The sequence below is a fragment of the Silene latifolia genome, chromosome X (genome assembly GCF_048544455.1).
Source record: "Silene latifolia isolate original U9 population chromosome X, ASM4854445v1, whole genome shotgun sequence".
NCBI lineage: Eukaryota > Viridiplantae > Streptophyta > Magnoliopsida > Caryophyllales > Caryophyllaceae > Silene > Silene latifolia.
In genome coordinates, this window is record NC_133537.1 from 335,921,249 (window position 1) to 335,939,106 (window position 17,858).

Consider the following 17,858-nt stretch of genomic DNA (forward strand, 5'->3'; position numbering starts at 1 on the left):
TCGCATAACATACTTGTATTGTCAATTGTTATATATATGGAGTATTTCAAAATGCTTCATTTTTGGTGAAGTCTAATAATCTAGTATTCTCTCTGTTAGCTCCAATTATATACGCTTGTTCATTTCAATCAAATAAATGAAATTGGAGTGAACGGAGGAAGTAATAAGATATGGACTACGGATTAGCAAAAAATAAAACTGTTACCGTTCTTCTAATTTAATAAATGTTGATTTAAATTATTTGTAGCGACGATTAATATAGCAAGTTTGTTGTTATTTACAATGTTATATTGTCAAACTAAAATTTAAAGTGCATTAAACACATTTATTTATGTTAGTCTTTTGGTCCTTTTGAATCTGTTGTACTATAAGACGATGCCTAAGAGTTGTTCATCATTATCGTAACTATAAGTCTGAGCTTCTAATAGACCTGGTAAAACTGACCCGGGCGGAATCTCCCAACTCGAATCCGACCCGTATCCGAATTGAGAACTAGAATCTGACTTAAATTTTCTAAATAAACGCTACCCTAATTCACCCCTTATATTTATTATTGCATATTGACCTTTCATCCTCAAATAACTTAATAACAACCAATTTGAAAATTACCCGAATTCGATATAACTAAACTCGAACTGATCTGAATTCTTACAAATCCGATACAACCTAAACCCGAATTGACCAAAGTGACCCATTTACCAAGACTACTCCTAAGAGCATGTGCATCGGTTGTTTTTTGGTGCTCCAAATATTGCCTTTCTCCTCTGACGGGGAGGCCATGAGTGTGAGTAGTGTCCCAACAAATGGGGATGCCCAATATATTTGGTCGGTTCCCAGAAGCAACCATATTGCCCAAGTATGCAAATTGTAGTAGGAAATTATGGTGGGCCATGAAAAATAGGGAAATGACTTTGTTTGGGGAGCCTCATCGATGCAGGAAGTAATTGCGAAATGAGAAAGGTAGATAAAATAGTTAGTGGAAAGTGTTGTGGAAAAGAAAGAGAAGATTTGGGGCATCCTATGAGTGCAGATGCTCTAAGTCCTAAATCCTAAGAGCATCCACATTGGTTGGTTTTCACCTCCCCAAATGCACTCTCTCTCCTTAGTTGGTGTACCCTATCAATGTGAAAGGTTCTCCATAATTTGGGCCTCCCTAGTTTTAGGGAACCTTCCCAAATTGAAAGACCAATGAAAACAACCATGTGGCAGGTGGAACATGGAATATTAGTAGATAGTTTTTTTTGTTAGGAACTCATTAGTGCGAGAGTTATTAATGAAGTTGGGAGGGTAGTTGGAAAAGTTAGTGGACGAATGAAAAGAGAGAGAGAGAGAGAGAGAGAGAGAGAGAGAGAGAGAGAGAGAGAGAGAATATGGGGATGTTCCATGGATGTGGTCATGTGGATGCTCTAAGTAAATGATGATAGATGATGAACATAACTTATAAGACTATGTTCTTTTGGACTGAAATTAACCTGACTTGAACTTATAGGATTTAAAGTGAACTGATAACTATGTTATCACCCTACATTTTTGGCCTTAAACCCTTCACTTTGTCTTCAATTTGTTACACTCTTTAGCTAATTTAGCCTAGTCCATAGTCGATTTTGCACTTATTCATTTTGTATATGGCGTTGCTTAATTTCAATATTATTTCACACTTTTTTAGGAGAACGTGAGAGGCGATATAGGGACGGGACCTTTTTGCAAGAAGCGAAGCGGAAATCGAGAACCGTCTTGAGATTTTCCCAACTTCCATGGGTGTTCAGACTCCAGGGCGGTGTTCCCACCTCTATCCGGTGCTCAAAATTGGCCTAGTGGGTGTTCAGAGTTCCATCCGGTGTTCCCACCTCTATCCGGCGTTCCCAAGGGCGGCCGGCGTTCCCAACACCGGATAGAGGTCTTTTGGGCTTTTCTTTGATTTTCGACCTTTGTAATTCCGTTAATGGACCCTTTGGTATATATACCCAACCTATTTTCGAAAAACATAACATTCCATACTAGATTTTAGATCAAAAAGTGAGTTGGTAGAGAAATCATTTGGGGGAAAGTTGAAACCTTTGTTCTTCATTCTTTTTCAATTATTCAATCCAATCATCTTTCTTGCCTTATAATTGTTGGTATATTTCTTTTGTCACTTCTTATTTCCTCTTGTTTTTAGTTGTTGATTTCATTTTCCTTTGTTTATGTTTCTCCCATTTTTGAATATTTGTTTTGCTTGAAGTCAAAGTTACCATCTTTTTGCCTAATTTCATTTTGATTGTGGTTTGATAACTTTGTTATCATCTTTTTATTGCCAATTGCATGCTTAGTACTAGTAATCAATTAATTATCATGTTCATGGTTAAAGTTGCCTCCTTTAATTGTAGTCTTGCTAAAATAGCCATGATTAGTGAGTAGTACCCTTGCTAGGGTGCGATTGGGCACTTACATGAGTGATTAACATGTTTGATTCCATTTAATTAGTCATTAAGGGAAAATTGGTGGGGTTTACCTTAGGATTTATTTTGTTAATGTTGTGATTTGGGATTTTGGTTGATTGATGACCCTTGTCCACCAATGGGAATTGGTTAGGTCCTAAGTTGACCCCCTTTTACATCCTTTGCCTATTTGGGTTGAACCGGGAGGGAGAGCCTAAAGAGGTGCCTTTGGGACCGGTTTGACCTTCACCTTTGGGAAAAGGGTTGGGAAGGCCGGGAATTTATCGTATACTTAATGACTCCTAGCATAAATCGACTACCTTGGGGATGGCGCGCGTTCCTAGGGTCTTAGAATGTTGAATAGGAGATTCCGAGTCATGAGCCCGGGAGGGAGTTGAGTCGGTAGGTCTAGTGTCCTATTGTGAGCCCGGGAGGGAGTCAATAGGCGAGTTAGAGGCGTTTTCCCCCGCCTTGTTTACCCAAGATGACTTATTGCCGGAATTAACATGATAATCATGAATGTTTGTAGCCTAATCGTGCCTTAGTCCTTTTATATCTTGAGTAGCACATCTTTCCTTTTAGTTTTCTCTTTGAATTTAGTTGTTGCTTATTTAGTTTAATTTGCTAGTCATTTAGTGTAGCCTACTTAGTTAATTTACCAATCAACCCTTTTTCTTGACTTAGCTAAACCTAAGAATTTAGACAATTAGTAATCACCCTTGCTCCTTGTGGTTCGACCTCGACTACCCTACTACATTAGTTGAGTTAATTATTTGATTGGGGGAGTGCGACAAACCTCACTACCAAAATGGCGCCGTTGCCGGGGAGCATTGGCATGATATTAGTTGTTTTGTTCTAGTTTAGACTAAGTCATTGTTGCTTTTGCACACCTTGGTGTGCCATTTATTTTGCTAACTCTCTCCTTTAAGTGTATAAGCTTTTTGCATGAGAAGATTGAGTTTGAAATCAATAAGTCCATGAAGTTTCCCTCTATGAGTGACTCTTGTTATAGAGCGGATGTGTTGGAGGTTGATATGAAAGAAGATTTGAATGAAGATGGTTTGAGGGAAAGTGAGTTTGAACCTCAAATTATGAAGGAGATTGAATTGTATTTGAACTCCCCAAAATCATTACTTGATGTTGGGTCTTGGTTAGATGACTCTTCAAATGATTCTTGGGAGGCTCAAGTTGATGCCTTAGAGGTGGCTCTTAATGGGGGTGGAATGGAGTATACCAAGAGTCGTGAGGAAGATGAACTTGGTCCTCCCATATGGGACACTTATGAAGACTCGTGGCAAAATGATAAGTGTGGGGAGGGAAGTTATGAAAAGCTTGGTGCCCCTATTTGGGATGTTTATGATAATGAGGAAGGCTCCCTTCTACCACCTCCTTTCGAAATCTTTGAAGAACAAGTGCTTGTCAATGACAAGTGTGAGGAAGAAGGGAAAAATTGGGAAATGGAGGTTGATGAATTCGAAATTGCCATTTTTGGAGAGTTGAGAATCCATGACAAGAACTACGATCTTGGTAGCTTTGACAATAGCTTGGAAGAAATTGAGAGTCTTCTCTTTGGAAATGGTTCGATTCACATGGAGAGTCAAATTGAATGTGATATGCATGGTAGCAATTTGAACCTCAAAGATGAGAAGTTGACTCTTCCACCTCCTATTTTCCACCACTCTCCTTGTCTTGATGGCCATGAGGAGGCTTCCCCATTTTATGAGGTTTTTGAGATACCGATCCCTTCACATCCTAGCTATTTCTTCAAGAAGAAGGGTCAAAGGCATCAAAAGGGCCCAAAAAATGGTGCAAAGAAGAGTAAAAGGAATAAGGGGAAGAAGCGTTGGAAGAGAGACCGGGTGCGGTTTGCTATAGCTTGGCACTACTTGTGTCAATTTGAGGCTTTCGCTAGAACCTTTGACCAACTACTCCGTGCCTTGAGTGACATGGATCATGCTACTTGGAAGTTCAAACAACAAATTTTGGATGAGAGGTTTGGTGGAGTCCCTCAAAAACCACTAAATTGTATATATTCTTTTCCCTTACTTACTTATACTTTACTTGCATTTTAGTTCCCCCCCCCCCTACATTTGTTCCATTGAGGACAATGTCACGTTTTAAGTGTGGGGAGGGGATTCTTTACATAAAAATCTTAAAAATTTGAAAAAAAAAATTAAAAATACCAAAAAAATGTTATTTATTTTCAAATATTCAAAAAAATCAAAAACATGTTCTTACATTTTGGAAAATTCAAAAAACCAACAAAAATATGTTATTTAATTTTCCATTCTCTCCCTATGCTTTGTTCCATTGAGGACAATGTAAATTTTAAGTGTGGGGAGGGAAATATCCACTTTGTGCATATTGTTTATAATTGTATATATTTGCTTGTTAATTTGAGAAAATCACAAAATGCCTAAAAATTGAAAAAATTGAAAAATTTCAAAAAAATTGCATTGTTTATATTATATATATTGCATTTGTCCTAACCATTTTGATAGGCAACACATGAATCATCGGAGAAGACGCTTGGTAAAATTCTTCCAATTCTTTCTCCTTTATCCTTCCTTTTCTTTTTGTATATATAAGCATGGAGGAGGACGGGATATGTGATGTGGGTGTTCCTTTTGGGAACCATTTTGGATATGCGTGTGTTGTTGGTGTGTTGTTAGGACTAGAACTTGTATGCATTTAGAGTAGACATGTATATATATGTTCACTCTTGCATTCACGTAGTTTGTTCATATGTTTAGTTGCATTTCATACACGTTGCATCTCGTATGTAAATAGTTGCATAAGGAGTCTAAATGTGGAGGGTATATGTTGCCAATGATGATAATTGTTTTGCCCGTGTCATTTCCCTCTTGATAGCTCGTGCCTTTTGATGACACATGTTAGGGTTTTTGCTTGCAAAAACCCGGAAGTCTAGCTTAACAACCAAGTAACAACCACCTTGTGAGACCGTATTAGGCCCGAGACTTGACCTTGGTCCGATATAGCTACTAAAATGTGAGGATAGAGCCTCATTATGGCCGGTCCATCAAACCGGTCCTGTTTAGGTCATGAGAGTAGTTCTCCTTACGTGGTATGTCATGTCAAAACGCACAAGTATGGTGCTCATTCCTTACCGTAGAAGTGTCGATGTGCATGTTGAGACAATTTTATTCAATAAATTAGCCTCTCATAGCCAAATAAGCTTATTTTTCACCCATTTGATCATCTTTCCCTTTTGTTTACCCAATTTGTGCCTAAGCCTTGTCATTTCAGTTGCCAATAAAATAGCTACATTCCATAAACATCTCACCTTGTTGAGTAGTTCGTCTTTGTAGTTGTTTGGAGGAGTATAATTGGGTAGGAAGTTTGATTTTTATTGAGGTGAACGGTCCGAAATAACACAAAAGTGAAATGAAGCTTGACGGTTGGCCAATTTTTCAATTGTTGAGGACGTTACAAGTGAATGAAAACAAAAAAAATGAAGAAGAAAAACAAATAGTAAAAGAGAAAAATGAAATGAAAAAGCAAAAAGAAAAGAATGTACATTTTGTTTCAAATAAAGGGTTGGTAATTTGCAAATTGAGTTTGTTTTGAAGAGTATTGAATAATTTTTGAAAATGACAATCTTGTCATATTTTGTGAAGGAATTCATTTGCATTGGTTGAGTTTAGTGAATTGGTGAGATGTGGCGACTACTCGATCTTTAGCCTCACATTTCCTAAAAATGGTGCTTGCACCAACCCCTTTTCACCGAACCCAAGCCCCATTACAACCCGGTTGTCTCTCTTGTATGTGCATCGTTTAACATTTCTCTTGCGGATATTGGATATAGTACCATATTAGATTGCGGGCATGCTTCGCAAGTCGAGTTTAGAAGAGTGATTTTGGTTACTTTTTGTCACAAAATCACCCCGTTCTTTCATTTGAGTGACTAGTGAAACCCGTGAGAGTCGGTCTTAGGTCTCCTTCTGGTCAAAGGTTTGATATGGAGTCGAATCTTGCGTGTGTCGTGTCAATCTTGGGAGTACAGCTACGTACTTCCCCTTTCCCACCTAGAATTTATTTCTTAGGCACCACGTGTTGTCAATATAGGTTGCTTGAGCTAGAATTAGGGAGTCGACACCTTGGTAAGACCCGGAGACGACATCCTCCACTCATGACTCTTTTTGTTCGGTATTTGAAAACAAAACGGCCGCTTAGATGAGGAAAGCGGTTTGACTTTTTGGAGATGCATTTTATGTGCTATTATGTGCTTACATGTTGGATGCATTGCATTTTTCTTGCAAGACCTTACTTGCCTTACGAGTCGTGTTTTGCCTCATAATCACAACTACGTGAGTTGAAAGGGCGTTGAGTGCGCTAATACTCAATCGGATTATATAGTAGAATAATTTAGTGGTGCTTATATTGTGCACTCACTATTGATACTTAGCTTTAGTATTGCCTTGCAATTTGACCTTCGACTTACTCGAGGACGAGTAAGGGTTTAGTGTGGGGAGATTTGATAACTATGTTATCACCCTACATTTTTGGCCTTAAACCCTTCACTTTGTCTTCAATTTGTTACACTCTTTAGCTAATTTAGCCTAGTCCATAGTCGATTTTGCACTTATTCATTTTGTATATGGCGTTGCTTAATTTCAATATTATTTCACACTTTTTTAGGAGAACGTGAGAGGCGATATAGGGACGGGACCTTTTTGCAAGAAGCGAAGCGGAAATCGAGAACCGTCTTGAGATTTTCCCAACTTCCATGGGTGTTCAGACTCCAGGGCGGTGTTCCCACCTCTATCCGGTGCTCAAAATTGGCCTAGTGGGTGTTCAGAGTTCCATCCGGTGTTCCCACCTCTATCCGGCGTTCCCAAGGGCGGCCGGCGTTCCCAACACCGGATAGAGGTCTTTTGGGCTTTTCTTTGATTTTCGACCTTTGTAATTCCGTTAATGGACCCTTTGGTATATATACCCAACCCTATTTTCAGAAAACATAACATTCCATACTAGATTTTAGATCAAAAAGTGAGTTGGTAGAGAAATCATTTGGGGGAAAGTTGAAACCTTTGTTCTTCATTCTTTTTCAATTATTCAATCCAATCATCTTTCTTGCCTTATAATTGTTGGTATATTTCTTTTGTCACTTCTTATTTCCTCTTGTTTTTAGTTGTTGATTTCATTTTCCTTTGTTTATGTTTCTCCCATTTTTGAATATTTGTTTTGCTTGAAGTCAAAGTTACCATCTTTTTGCCTAATTTCATTTTGATTGTGGTTTGATAACTTTGTTATCATCTTTTTATTGCCAATTGCATGCTTAGTACTAGTAATCAATTAATTATCATGTTCATGGTTAATGTTGCCTCCTTTAATTGTAGTCTTGCTAAAATAGCCATGATTAGTGAGTAGTACCCTTGCTAGGGTGCGATTGGGCACTTACATGAGTGATTAACATGTTTGATTCCATTTAATTAGTCATTAAGGGAAAATTGGTGGGGTTTACCTTAGGATTTATTTTGTTAATGTTGTGATTTGGGATTTTGGTTGATTGATGACCCTTGTCCACCAATGGGAATTGGTTAGGTCCTAAGTTGACCCCCCTTTTACATCCTTTGCCTATTTGGGTTGAACCCGGGAGGGAGAGCCTAAAGAGGGTGCCTTTGGGGACCGGTTTGACCTTCACCTTTGGGAAAAGGGTTGGGAAGGCCGGGAATTTATCGTATACTTAATGACTCCTAGCATAAATCGACTACCTTGGGGATGGCGCGCGTTCCTAGGGTCTTAGAATGTTGAATAGGAGATTCCGAGTCATGAGCCCGGGAGGGAGTTGAGTCGGTAGGTCTAGTGTCCTATTGTGAGCCCGGGAGGGAGTCAATAGGCGAGTTAGAGGCGTTTTCCCCCGCCTTGTTTACCCAAGATGACTTATTGCCGGAATTAACATGATAATCATGAATGTTTGTAGCCTAATCGTGCCTTAGTCCTTTTATATCTTGAGTAGCACATCTTTCCTTTTAGTTTTCTCTTTGAATTTAGTTGTTGCTTATTTAGTTTAATTTGCTAGTCATTTAGTGTAGCCTACTTAGTTAATTTACCAATCAACCCTTTTTCTTGACTTAGCTAAACCTAAGAATTTAGACAATTAGTAATCACCCTTGCTCCTTGTGGTTCGACCTCGACTACCCTACTACATTAGTTGAGTTAATTATTTGATTGGGGGAGTGCGACAAACCTCACTACCATGAACTGAACTAAACTTATAGGATCTGAACTAAACTTATATGATCTGAATTCTGAACTGAACTGAACTTATAGGATCTGAACTGAACTTATAGGATCTGAAGTGAACTTAAATTAAGTGATGTATAGGATCTGAAGTGAACTTAAATTAAGTGACGTATAGGATCTGAATAGAACTTATAGGATATGAATTGAATTGACTGAACTTGTAACACCCCCCTCATACCAAGGTACCTTACCAAAGACTACCATAACATGAAAGGTTGTTACCATCTCGGTTTCCCGAGGTTAGTATACCAAAGTTACAAATTCCAAACAACATTTATTAACGTATAAAGAGTTAGCGATTACATTATCTCAGACCAACTCAAAATAAAAGTATAAGGATCTCAATACAACTGAAATCAAATACAGCTAAACTCATAACAGCGGAAGCTAGACTCGAAGTGGTGACTCCCCATGACTGTCCCATAGCTAAACATCTGCATCACCTGTCACAATCTGCTCACCATACCCGAATGGATCACCACAGGTTTTATAAAATAACACTGGGGTCAGTTACTGAATAATCAAAGTAAGACAAGTACAATAAGCAACCAGCTGATCATCCTCCTCCGCCGGTCTCCCGATCTCACACAGTAACCGACTACACACCGAAGTGTGTAGCCCTACCAGATTACCCATCGCACAGGTAATCCTCGCCGCCAGTGGGGGACCGCAGCCAATCCCCGCCTAAGTCCCGCTCATCAACGAGCGATATCCCTGTCCCTTAATGTGCACATTCTCTCCCGTGACGGGTTCCACGGAAGGCGAACCAGGGTGTGAAGCCACTCCCGCAAGTGACTCCACCACAATCATCACAACACCATCACAACCACCACACCATCACCGCACTAACACTCCAACGATTATCAGCAGACAACAATCATACACAATACACAAAACATCTTTAATCAATTAGACAAAACCGAGTAGGAAAACCATACATTTTCACAATCCGCTATGCTGCAATCAATCATACAATATGCATGACAAATACCACCTCGTCACCTACAACAATGATAATCAACAATCAACACACATATGATGACCAAATCCTAAACCCTCAAATTAACCCAAACTAGGGTTTGTACGTTAACTTATAAGAACAACAATAGATCAACAAGCATAAGACACTTACTACGACGATTGACACGGAATAAGATGCTAGAACCGACAATCGACGACCTTTGCCTTGGAATTGATGAAGATGATTAGAGGAGAATGACACGTAGTTTATGTTTTGGAATAAATGGCTTTAGAAACTGACGAACGATTATATATAATCTCTAATCATTTTAATCAAAACCGCAGAAATAACACCCGTCAGACCGGATACTCGGTCGAGTATAGAGTATACTCGGCTGAGTATTCCTAGGCAGAAAGCTGTCCAGAAACACACGACACACCTACTCGGCCAAGTAAGCCATATTCGGTCGAGTAGCAGACTAAGGAAAACTGTGGTATTACAGAACTTATATGATCTGAACTGAACTTATAGGATATGAACTAAATTGAAATTATTGGATCTGAACTAAACTGAACTTATAGAATCTGAACTAAACTTATAGGATTTAAACTAAACTAAACTGAATTTATAGAATCTAAAGTGAACTTAAATTAAGTACTTTAAATCCAAAAGAACAAGACCTTAATATACGATCTCTGAATACCTTACCTAAGTTGAACTCTATTGTTTAGGCCTAGGTAAGCCCAGAGAATGGGCCCAAACCACCCAATACGAAAAGTCCGATTTGAGAGTTAATTACAAGTTACTCCGTACAAGTTTACAACATGCTCTACGTATTCCACGAGGAAACTATGACGCAACGACAAGTCTACGTACCAGCTACCAGCCAATTATGAGAAGTCAAAATGAACATACTTTTTTCTAAAAAAAAAAAAAAAAATTTTTTTGGAAAACTATTGTTTCATTTTTATAGTCATCGTTATAAATATAAATCAAAATTTACTATTAAGTCGTAAGACAAATTTACAATTGAATAAATTAAATGCCTATTGTCACTTACCGACTACTCCTTATAAAATAACAAGTGATTAATAATAAATAAATCATGTCCATATTTCTAGTAGCGAGTTTCCCTTTTGTATGTGTTTTCTTTATTTTCTCAAGCTTTTGTTTATCTTGTTTTGTTTGTAAGAGAGAAGTTTAGTGATTAAAATTTAGGGGAAATTATAAAGAGTTTAAGTTCAAATCTCACCAAAAGCGAGTTTGTGGAGTTGTTTATTGCCCGAGACTTTGGGGATTTAACTAGCGCGAACCGATAAAATAAACTGAGAGGCTATAGCCCCTAAATCACTAATAAATGTATAAATGCATAGTCCTTGAAATGGAAAATCTTAATCTTGCTACCTAATCGATCATAACCGTTTAGACTATGAAGTTTGAACCTACGATTACTAGTTCCTCAATTTCAGTCAATAATTTACGTTTATTTTATTTATCTTCCACAAATAAAATAAACGTAAATTACTCATTGGAACATACATATATATTTTATAAGCTCCCATTTTATCAAGCATAGTGGATTAACTAACACTGATCACAAATAATCAAAACAATAACATTATATATCTATATCTAATCATTGATCATTATATTAAACCAATTTTTAGAAAAATAACCCACCAACCTATATTCACTTCTTCTATATCCCCAAAACCCTTGCTCCCTATAAATATCCCACCTTACAATAGTGAACGTACACCAAGAAATTACAAAACAACCTTAACCATGGAAGTCACCATCCATGAAACAACAACCATTTTCCCATCCAACTCTCCTTTCAAAGAAAACCATGTCCTCCCCCTTTCTTACCTCGACACCGACCGCAATCTCGACGTAACGTTTCGTTACTTTCGAGTCTACTCCAACCAAAATAATGAACCCGACCCATTTACCTTGATCACTTCCGCTCTTGCGGATGCCTTGATCCCCTTTTATCCTTTCACTGGCTGTCTTCAGCGCAACAGCGCTGAAGACGGCCGTGTAAAGTTACATTGTAACTTAGGTAGTGGAGTCCCTGTGGTACGAGCCACAGTGGACTCCACCTTAGAGTCAGTAAACTACTTAGACGACCCGGATGAGTCGTTTTCGGAACAGTTGGTACTGAACCCGGACCCGAATGAGGCCATGGACCATCCAATGATGTTACAAATTACTATGTTCAAGTGTGGAGGGTATGTTCTCGGGTCAGCAGTACACAATATGTTGTGTGATGGACTTGGGGCGTCCGAGTTTTTTAATTGGGTGGCCGAATTGACCCGTGGTTCGAACAAAACCCGGTCTGATACGGAATGGAACCGGGTTGGTTTGCTTGGACCGAGAGAGCCACCTTTTGTTGACTTTCCATTTGGAGATTTGTTGACTTTAGACAAGGACTTTTCACCTTACTTGCAACCGGTCGGACCGGTTGGTAAGGTGTGCTTTGATATGGATGATGCCATGCTTGACCGGTTCAAGGCTTATTTGTTAGAGAAATCCGGTTCTCGGTTTACTACCTTTGAAGCCTTGGGTGCTTTCATATGGCAAGCAAAGTAAGTATCTTAGTATATGTTTAATACTAGACTATATATTTCCTAATAATATATGAATTTCAATTAATATTGTTATAATACATGATTTTGCAAATTAGCTTGTTAAGGTATTGAATCATGCAAAACATGTTAGGTACAACTTGACAATCAATAGTAGCTACAGATCCCAGATAGGTTTTAAGTTCTGCATTGGACCAAAATATCAACCTTATGGATGTTTCTAATTAAGTTACTTTTTTTTTATTGAAAAGAAAGGCAATTATGTATTTTTTTCGAAAAGCTCAACTGGGTCATGACCTGGCTTAGTCAGTCTGTGCTTAGCTTCGTTCCTAATAGTAAATTAAACAATTAAAACGTTATTTTTTTTTTCCGGTATTTCTTTATTAATAACAAGTTGCAAATGATACAAACCCATGTATACGTGATAGTTATATAACCATACATATCAAGTTAGCAATTTCTTTTTGATTATGTGACGTAATTATTTACACAAGGGTTTGAACCTGATACCTTAATGTTCTTTTAATATGAGATTTTCTCATCGTTGTTAATTACATGTGACAGAGTAAAATCATCGAAGATTCCAAGCAACGAAAAGGTGAAATTTGCATACTTAATGAACATAAGAAAACTTATGAACCCACCATTACCAAAAGGATATTGGGGAAATGCATGCACACAAATGTACGTCCAACTCACATCAAAAGAATTACAAGACCTACCAATTTGGGAAATTGCGGAATTAATTAAGAAAAGTAAATACAATGCAACAAATGAATATGTAAGATCATACATTGATTTTCAAAAAATTAATTATGAAAAGGGTATTTCTGGTGGAACTGAGGTAAGTGGGTTCACTGATTGGAGACATATTGGACATTCTACGGTCGATTTCGGGTCAGGCGGTCCGATTACGGTTTTTCCGCTTTCTAAGAACTTTCTTGGTAGTATGGAGCCTTGTTATTTCTTGCCTTTTAGTTCTGTGGATAAGGAGAAGATGCGTGGGTTTAAGCTTCTTGTTTATCTAAGAGAGTATGCAATGGAGGGGTTTAAGGAAGAAATGGAGAAATTATGTGGAGAGAAATATGCTTGATATATGTATAATGTCTTTTACAAGTTTTTCTGTGAGTTCACTTGTTTGTAATTTGATTTATATTTTTCACTTTCTCGTTTGGAAATGAGGTAACGCTATTGACTGATATCAAGTCTTAGTATGTTTTAGTGTTTTACCTTCTCAAAATATATAAGGTTTATTAAAATAATAGATTTTATATAAAAGCATGTAACAAAAAGGTGATGCTGAAACTTGATATCACCACCTTAGTAGTGTAAGCCATTAATGTTGCATTTGAAATCTATTATTCCCTGAATAATACGGAGTACATCTTATTAATATATGATCTGAATTCTTACAAATCCGATACAACTTAAACCCGAATTGACCAAAGTGACCCAAGACTACTCCTAAGTCCTTTTAATATATGATCTCTGAAGACCTTGCCTAAGTTGAACTCTATTGTTTAGGCCTCAGTAAGGCCAGAGAATGGTCCCAAACCACCAAATACGAAAAGTCGGATTTGAGAGTTAATTTGTGTTACAAGTTACTCTGTATAAGTTTACAACATGCTCTACGTAGTCCACGAGGAAACTACGACCCAACTACAAGTCTACGTAGTACGTACCAGCCAATTATGAAAAGTCAAAATAAACATACTTCTTCTATACCCTCAAAGATAGGGCGCCACCGGGTGACGCCCAAATTGGGTGTCACCCTCTCACAACCCTTTTTAATTGAAGGGGTCCCCACTCACCCCATGTGAGAGGGTGGCGCCCAAATTGGATGTCACTGGGCGACGCCCTTTCATTTTCCTACCCTCAAATATCCCACCTTACAAAAGTGAACCTACACCAAGAAATTACAAAACAACCTTAACCATGGAAGTCACCATCCATGAAACAACAACCATTTTCCCATCCAACTCTCCTTTCAATGAAAACCATGTCCTCCCCCTTTCTTACCTCGACACCGACCGCAATCTTGACGTAACGTTTCGTTACTTTCGAGTCTACTCCAACCAAAATAATGAACCCGACCCATTTAACCTGATCACCAACGCTCTCGCGGGTGCCTTGGTCCCCTATTATCCTTTCACCGGCTGTCTTCGGCGTAACAGCACTGAAGACGGCCGTGTAGAGTTACATTGTAACGTAGGTAGTGGAGTCCCTGTGGTACGAGCCACAGTGGACTCCACCTTAGAGTCAGTAAACTACTTATACGACCCGGATGAGTTGTTTTCGGAACATTGGTTCCGAACCCAGACCCGAATGAGGCCATGGACCATCCAATGGTGTTACAAATTACCATGTTCAAGTGTGGAGGGTACGTTCTCGGGTCAGCCGTACATAATATGTTGTGTGATGGCCTTGGGGAGTCCAAGTTTTTTATTTGGGTGGCCGAATTGACCCGTGATTCGAACAAATTCCGGTCTAAGCCGGACTGGAACCGGGTTGGTTTACTCGGACCGAGAGAGCCACCTTCTGTTGACTTTCCATTTGGAGAGTTGTTAACTTTGAATAAGGACTTTTCACCTTACTTGCAACCGGTCGGACCGGTTGGTAAAGTGTGCTTTGATATGGATGATGCCGTGCTTCGCCGGTTCAAAGCCTATTTGTTAGAGAAATCCGGCGGTTTTCGGTTTACTACCTTTGAAGCCTTAGGTGCTTTCATATGGCAAGCAAAGTAAGTGTATCTTGTTTAATAGACTCCCCCCTATTCCAGATAATCGTCCTATTGTGAATATGGTACAAGAATTAAGAAAGTGAGTTTAGACCACACAAAACGGACAATGGGACAGTTATGTGAATAAACGGAAATGGAATTGAATTTAGATCACACAACACTTGCCAAAAATGAACAATGGGACATTATTGTGAATAGACGGAAATGGACAATGAGACGTTTATCTGGAATAGGAGGGAGTATTTCCTAATAATATATATTAATTTCAATTATTATTGTTATAATACATGATTTTGCAAATTAGCTTGTTAAGGTATTGAATCATACGAAGACAGGTTTAAGTTCTAGCTAGGACCAAAACATTAACCTCTATATTTCTAATTATAGTTAATACTTTTTTTTTTAAAGAAAGGCAATTGTGTATTTTTAACTGAAAAGTTGTCTGGACTATGATCTAGTCAGCCTGTGCTTAGCTTTTCTTGATAGTAAATTAAATAATTAAAGCGTTATTTTTTTTTTCGGTATTTCTTTATTAATAACGAGTTGCAAATGATACGAACCCATGTAATACGTGATAGTTATATAACCATACATATCAAGTTAGCAATTTCTTTTTGATTATGTGACGTAATTGTTTACACGAGGGTTTGAACATGATATGTTCCTTTAATACGAGATTTTCTCATGGTTGCTAATTGCATGTGACAGAGTAAAATCATCGAAGATTCCAAGTAACGAGAAATTGAAATTTGCATATTTAATGAACATAAGAAAACTTATGAACCCACCATTACCAAAAAGATATTGGGGAAATGCAGGCACACAAATGTACGTCCAACTCACATCAAAAGAATTACAAGACCTACCAATTTGGGAAATTGCGGAATTAATCAATAAAAGCAAATACAATGCAACAAATGAATATGTAAGATCATACATTGATTTTCAAAAGATTAATTATGAAAAAAGTATTTCTGGTGGAACTGAGGTAAGTGGGCTCATTGATTGGAGAAATATTGGACATTCTACGATTGATTTCGGGTCAGGCGGTCCGGTTATGGTTTTTCCGGTTTCTAAGAACCTTCTTGGTAGTATGGAGCCTTGTTATTTCTTGCCCTTTTCTTCTGTGGATAAGGAGAAGATGCGTGGGTTTAAGGTTCTTGTTTATCTAAGAGAGTATGCTATGGAGGGATTTATGGAAGAAGTGGAGAAATTATGTGGGGAGAAATATGCTTGATATGTATATATGATGTCGTCTTTTACAAGTTTTTATCTGAGGTTACGCGTTTGTAATTTGATTTATGTTTTTCACTTTCTCGCTTGAAAATGAGGTGACGTTATTGGTTGATATTGGGTCTTTTAGATACTTCGTTTCTGCATCTCCCGCCAAACACCCAGTGATGATTGGGCCGCATGTTTAGCATATGTCATGATTTTATGACGTTTCGTAAATCGGTTAATAAAAGGTAACTCATACACTTGTGTCTACCCATGGTTGTCATCTAGGTGTCATTGCGGTCGTTTTGGCAGTAATTAGAGTACATTTGGAGTCCGGGTAAAAAACCGTCTTCATTTCCTAAAACCGTCAAATCCCGAGTCAAAAGCAATGTGCTTGTCTACCTAAGGTTAGGATGTCATAAAATGTTATGAATATATCTCATTTTGAGTCCCATGTTACTTCTTTAGGCTAAACTTAAGTTTACATTACAAAATGTACATTTTATTTAGCTAAAATGATAATCCGACCTTTAGGCCCATTTTACGAGGTGATAACGACTTTTTTGGGTCAGGCCAATTTTACAGAAAGTTTTAGATCTCTTTCTTAGCTTTCCAACACCACCGAAATCACCTTATTCCGAGTCTTGTAGAAAAAATTATGCCTAAAATACGACAGGCTGTCAAACGCGTTTTCTCGCGCAGAGGAACCTACCCGAGAAAGGACGCAGTAAATACTGTGGCTCTTCTAAGGGACGCAGCACCTGCTGCGCCTTTTCTCAAGGCTTTCTTTTTGTCCAAGTTTCCGTGTTTCAACCTAAGTCGGTTGTTTCCGGATCTTTCCTTCCGTATTCTACCCTTACCATAATTTCTCCGTGTGATTAGTATAAATAGAGGCCTTTGCCTCACATATTTTTCACGCGAGTGTCCGCCCTTCTCTTCTCCCTTTGCATTCTAAGACAGTGCTCTAAGCTTATTGACGTCTACGTGCTTGATCATTCGACCACGTAAGCTCAGATCATTCTGAGTACCAGTCACGTTTGCATGACCGACCAATTTGACCACTACACCATAATCAATAATTCAATTTATTTTAAAATCCTTTTTCAAGGGCACTTTCCTATTTGCATTAAAGTTCGAGTCGAGTTACCACTCAAAAACTGATTTAGTTAAATCTCGCGACGCTAACATGTAAGTCTGAGGGTGTAAAATCTCATCTTAATTCTGTTTTTATTTTCTGTATTATAATTAATGTAAGTATTTATGTTATAAGCATGCTCAAAACCGTCTTTTGAAATCACCCTTTTAAAACTTTTTAACGGAAATAACACAGATCTGACGTGGGGAAGAATCGCATCAACTGATGCGCCTTCTGGAAAGGGCGCAACATCTGCTGCGCCTCTTCCAGGGGCTGCTCTCAGTTGCTGCACTTCTTCTTCTTCCTTGGGTTTTTGTTCCTTTCGTCTTTTATTTTTCTTTCTTTGTTCTTTCCCTTATTTCACCTAATAATTTTCAAATTAGTTTTTTATGAATCCTTTTCAATAATTTTCGACTTAAATCACTTATAATTAATATTTGCGGGTTTTCGTCACAAATTCAAACCTGGATTTTAAAGTCTCGATTTATCCGAATCAAGTCCCTTGAATTCGTCTTTGTACATATTTCTCTTT

General features: G+C 38.1%; 1 protein-coding gene and 1 pseudogene across 1 annotated transcript; both read left to right on the forward strand.

The window, feature by feature from the left end:
• The first annotated feature begins 11,378 nt into the window (after positions 1–11,378).
• Positions 11,379–13,625, forward strand: LOC141619014 (tetrahydroanabasine acetyltransferase-like). Its single transcript, XM_074436056.1, has 2 exons — positions 11,379–12,233; positions 12,798–13,625. Exons 1-2 carry the CDS (start codon positions 11,431–11,433, stop codon positions 13,324–13,326), a joined length of 1,332 nt encoding a protein of 443 aa, XP_074292157.1. The 5' UTR covers positions 11,379–11,430; the 3' UTR covers positions 13,327–13,625.
• Positions 13,626–14,052: 427 nt separating this feature from the next.
• On the forward strand, positions 14,053–16,283 carry LOC141619013 (tetrahydroanabasine acetyltransferase-like; annotated as a pseudogene).
• The last annotated feature ends 1,575 nt before the right edge of the window (positions 16,284–17,858 follow it).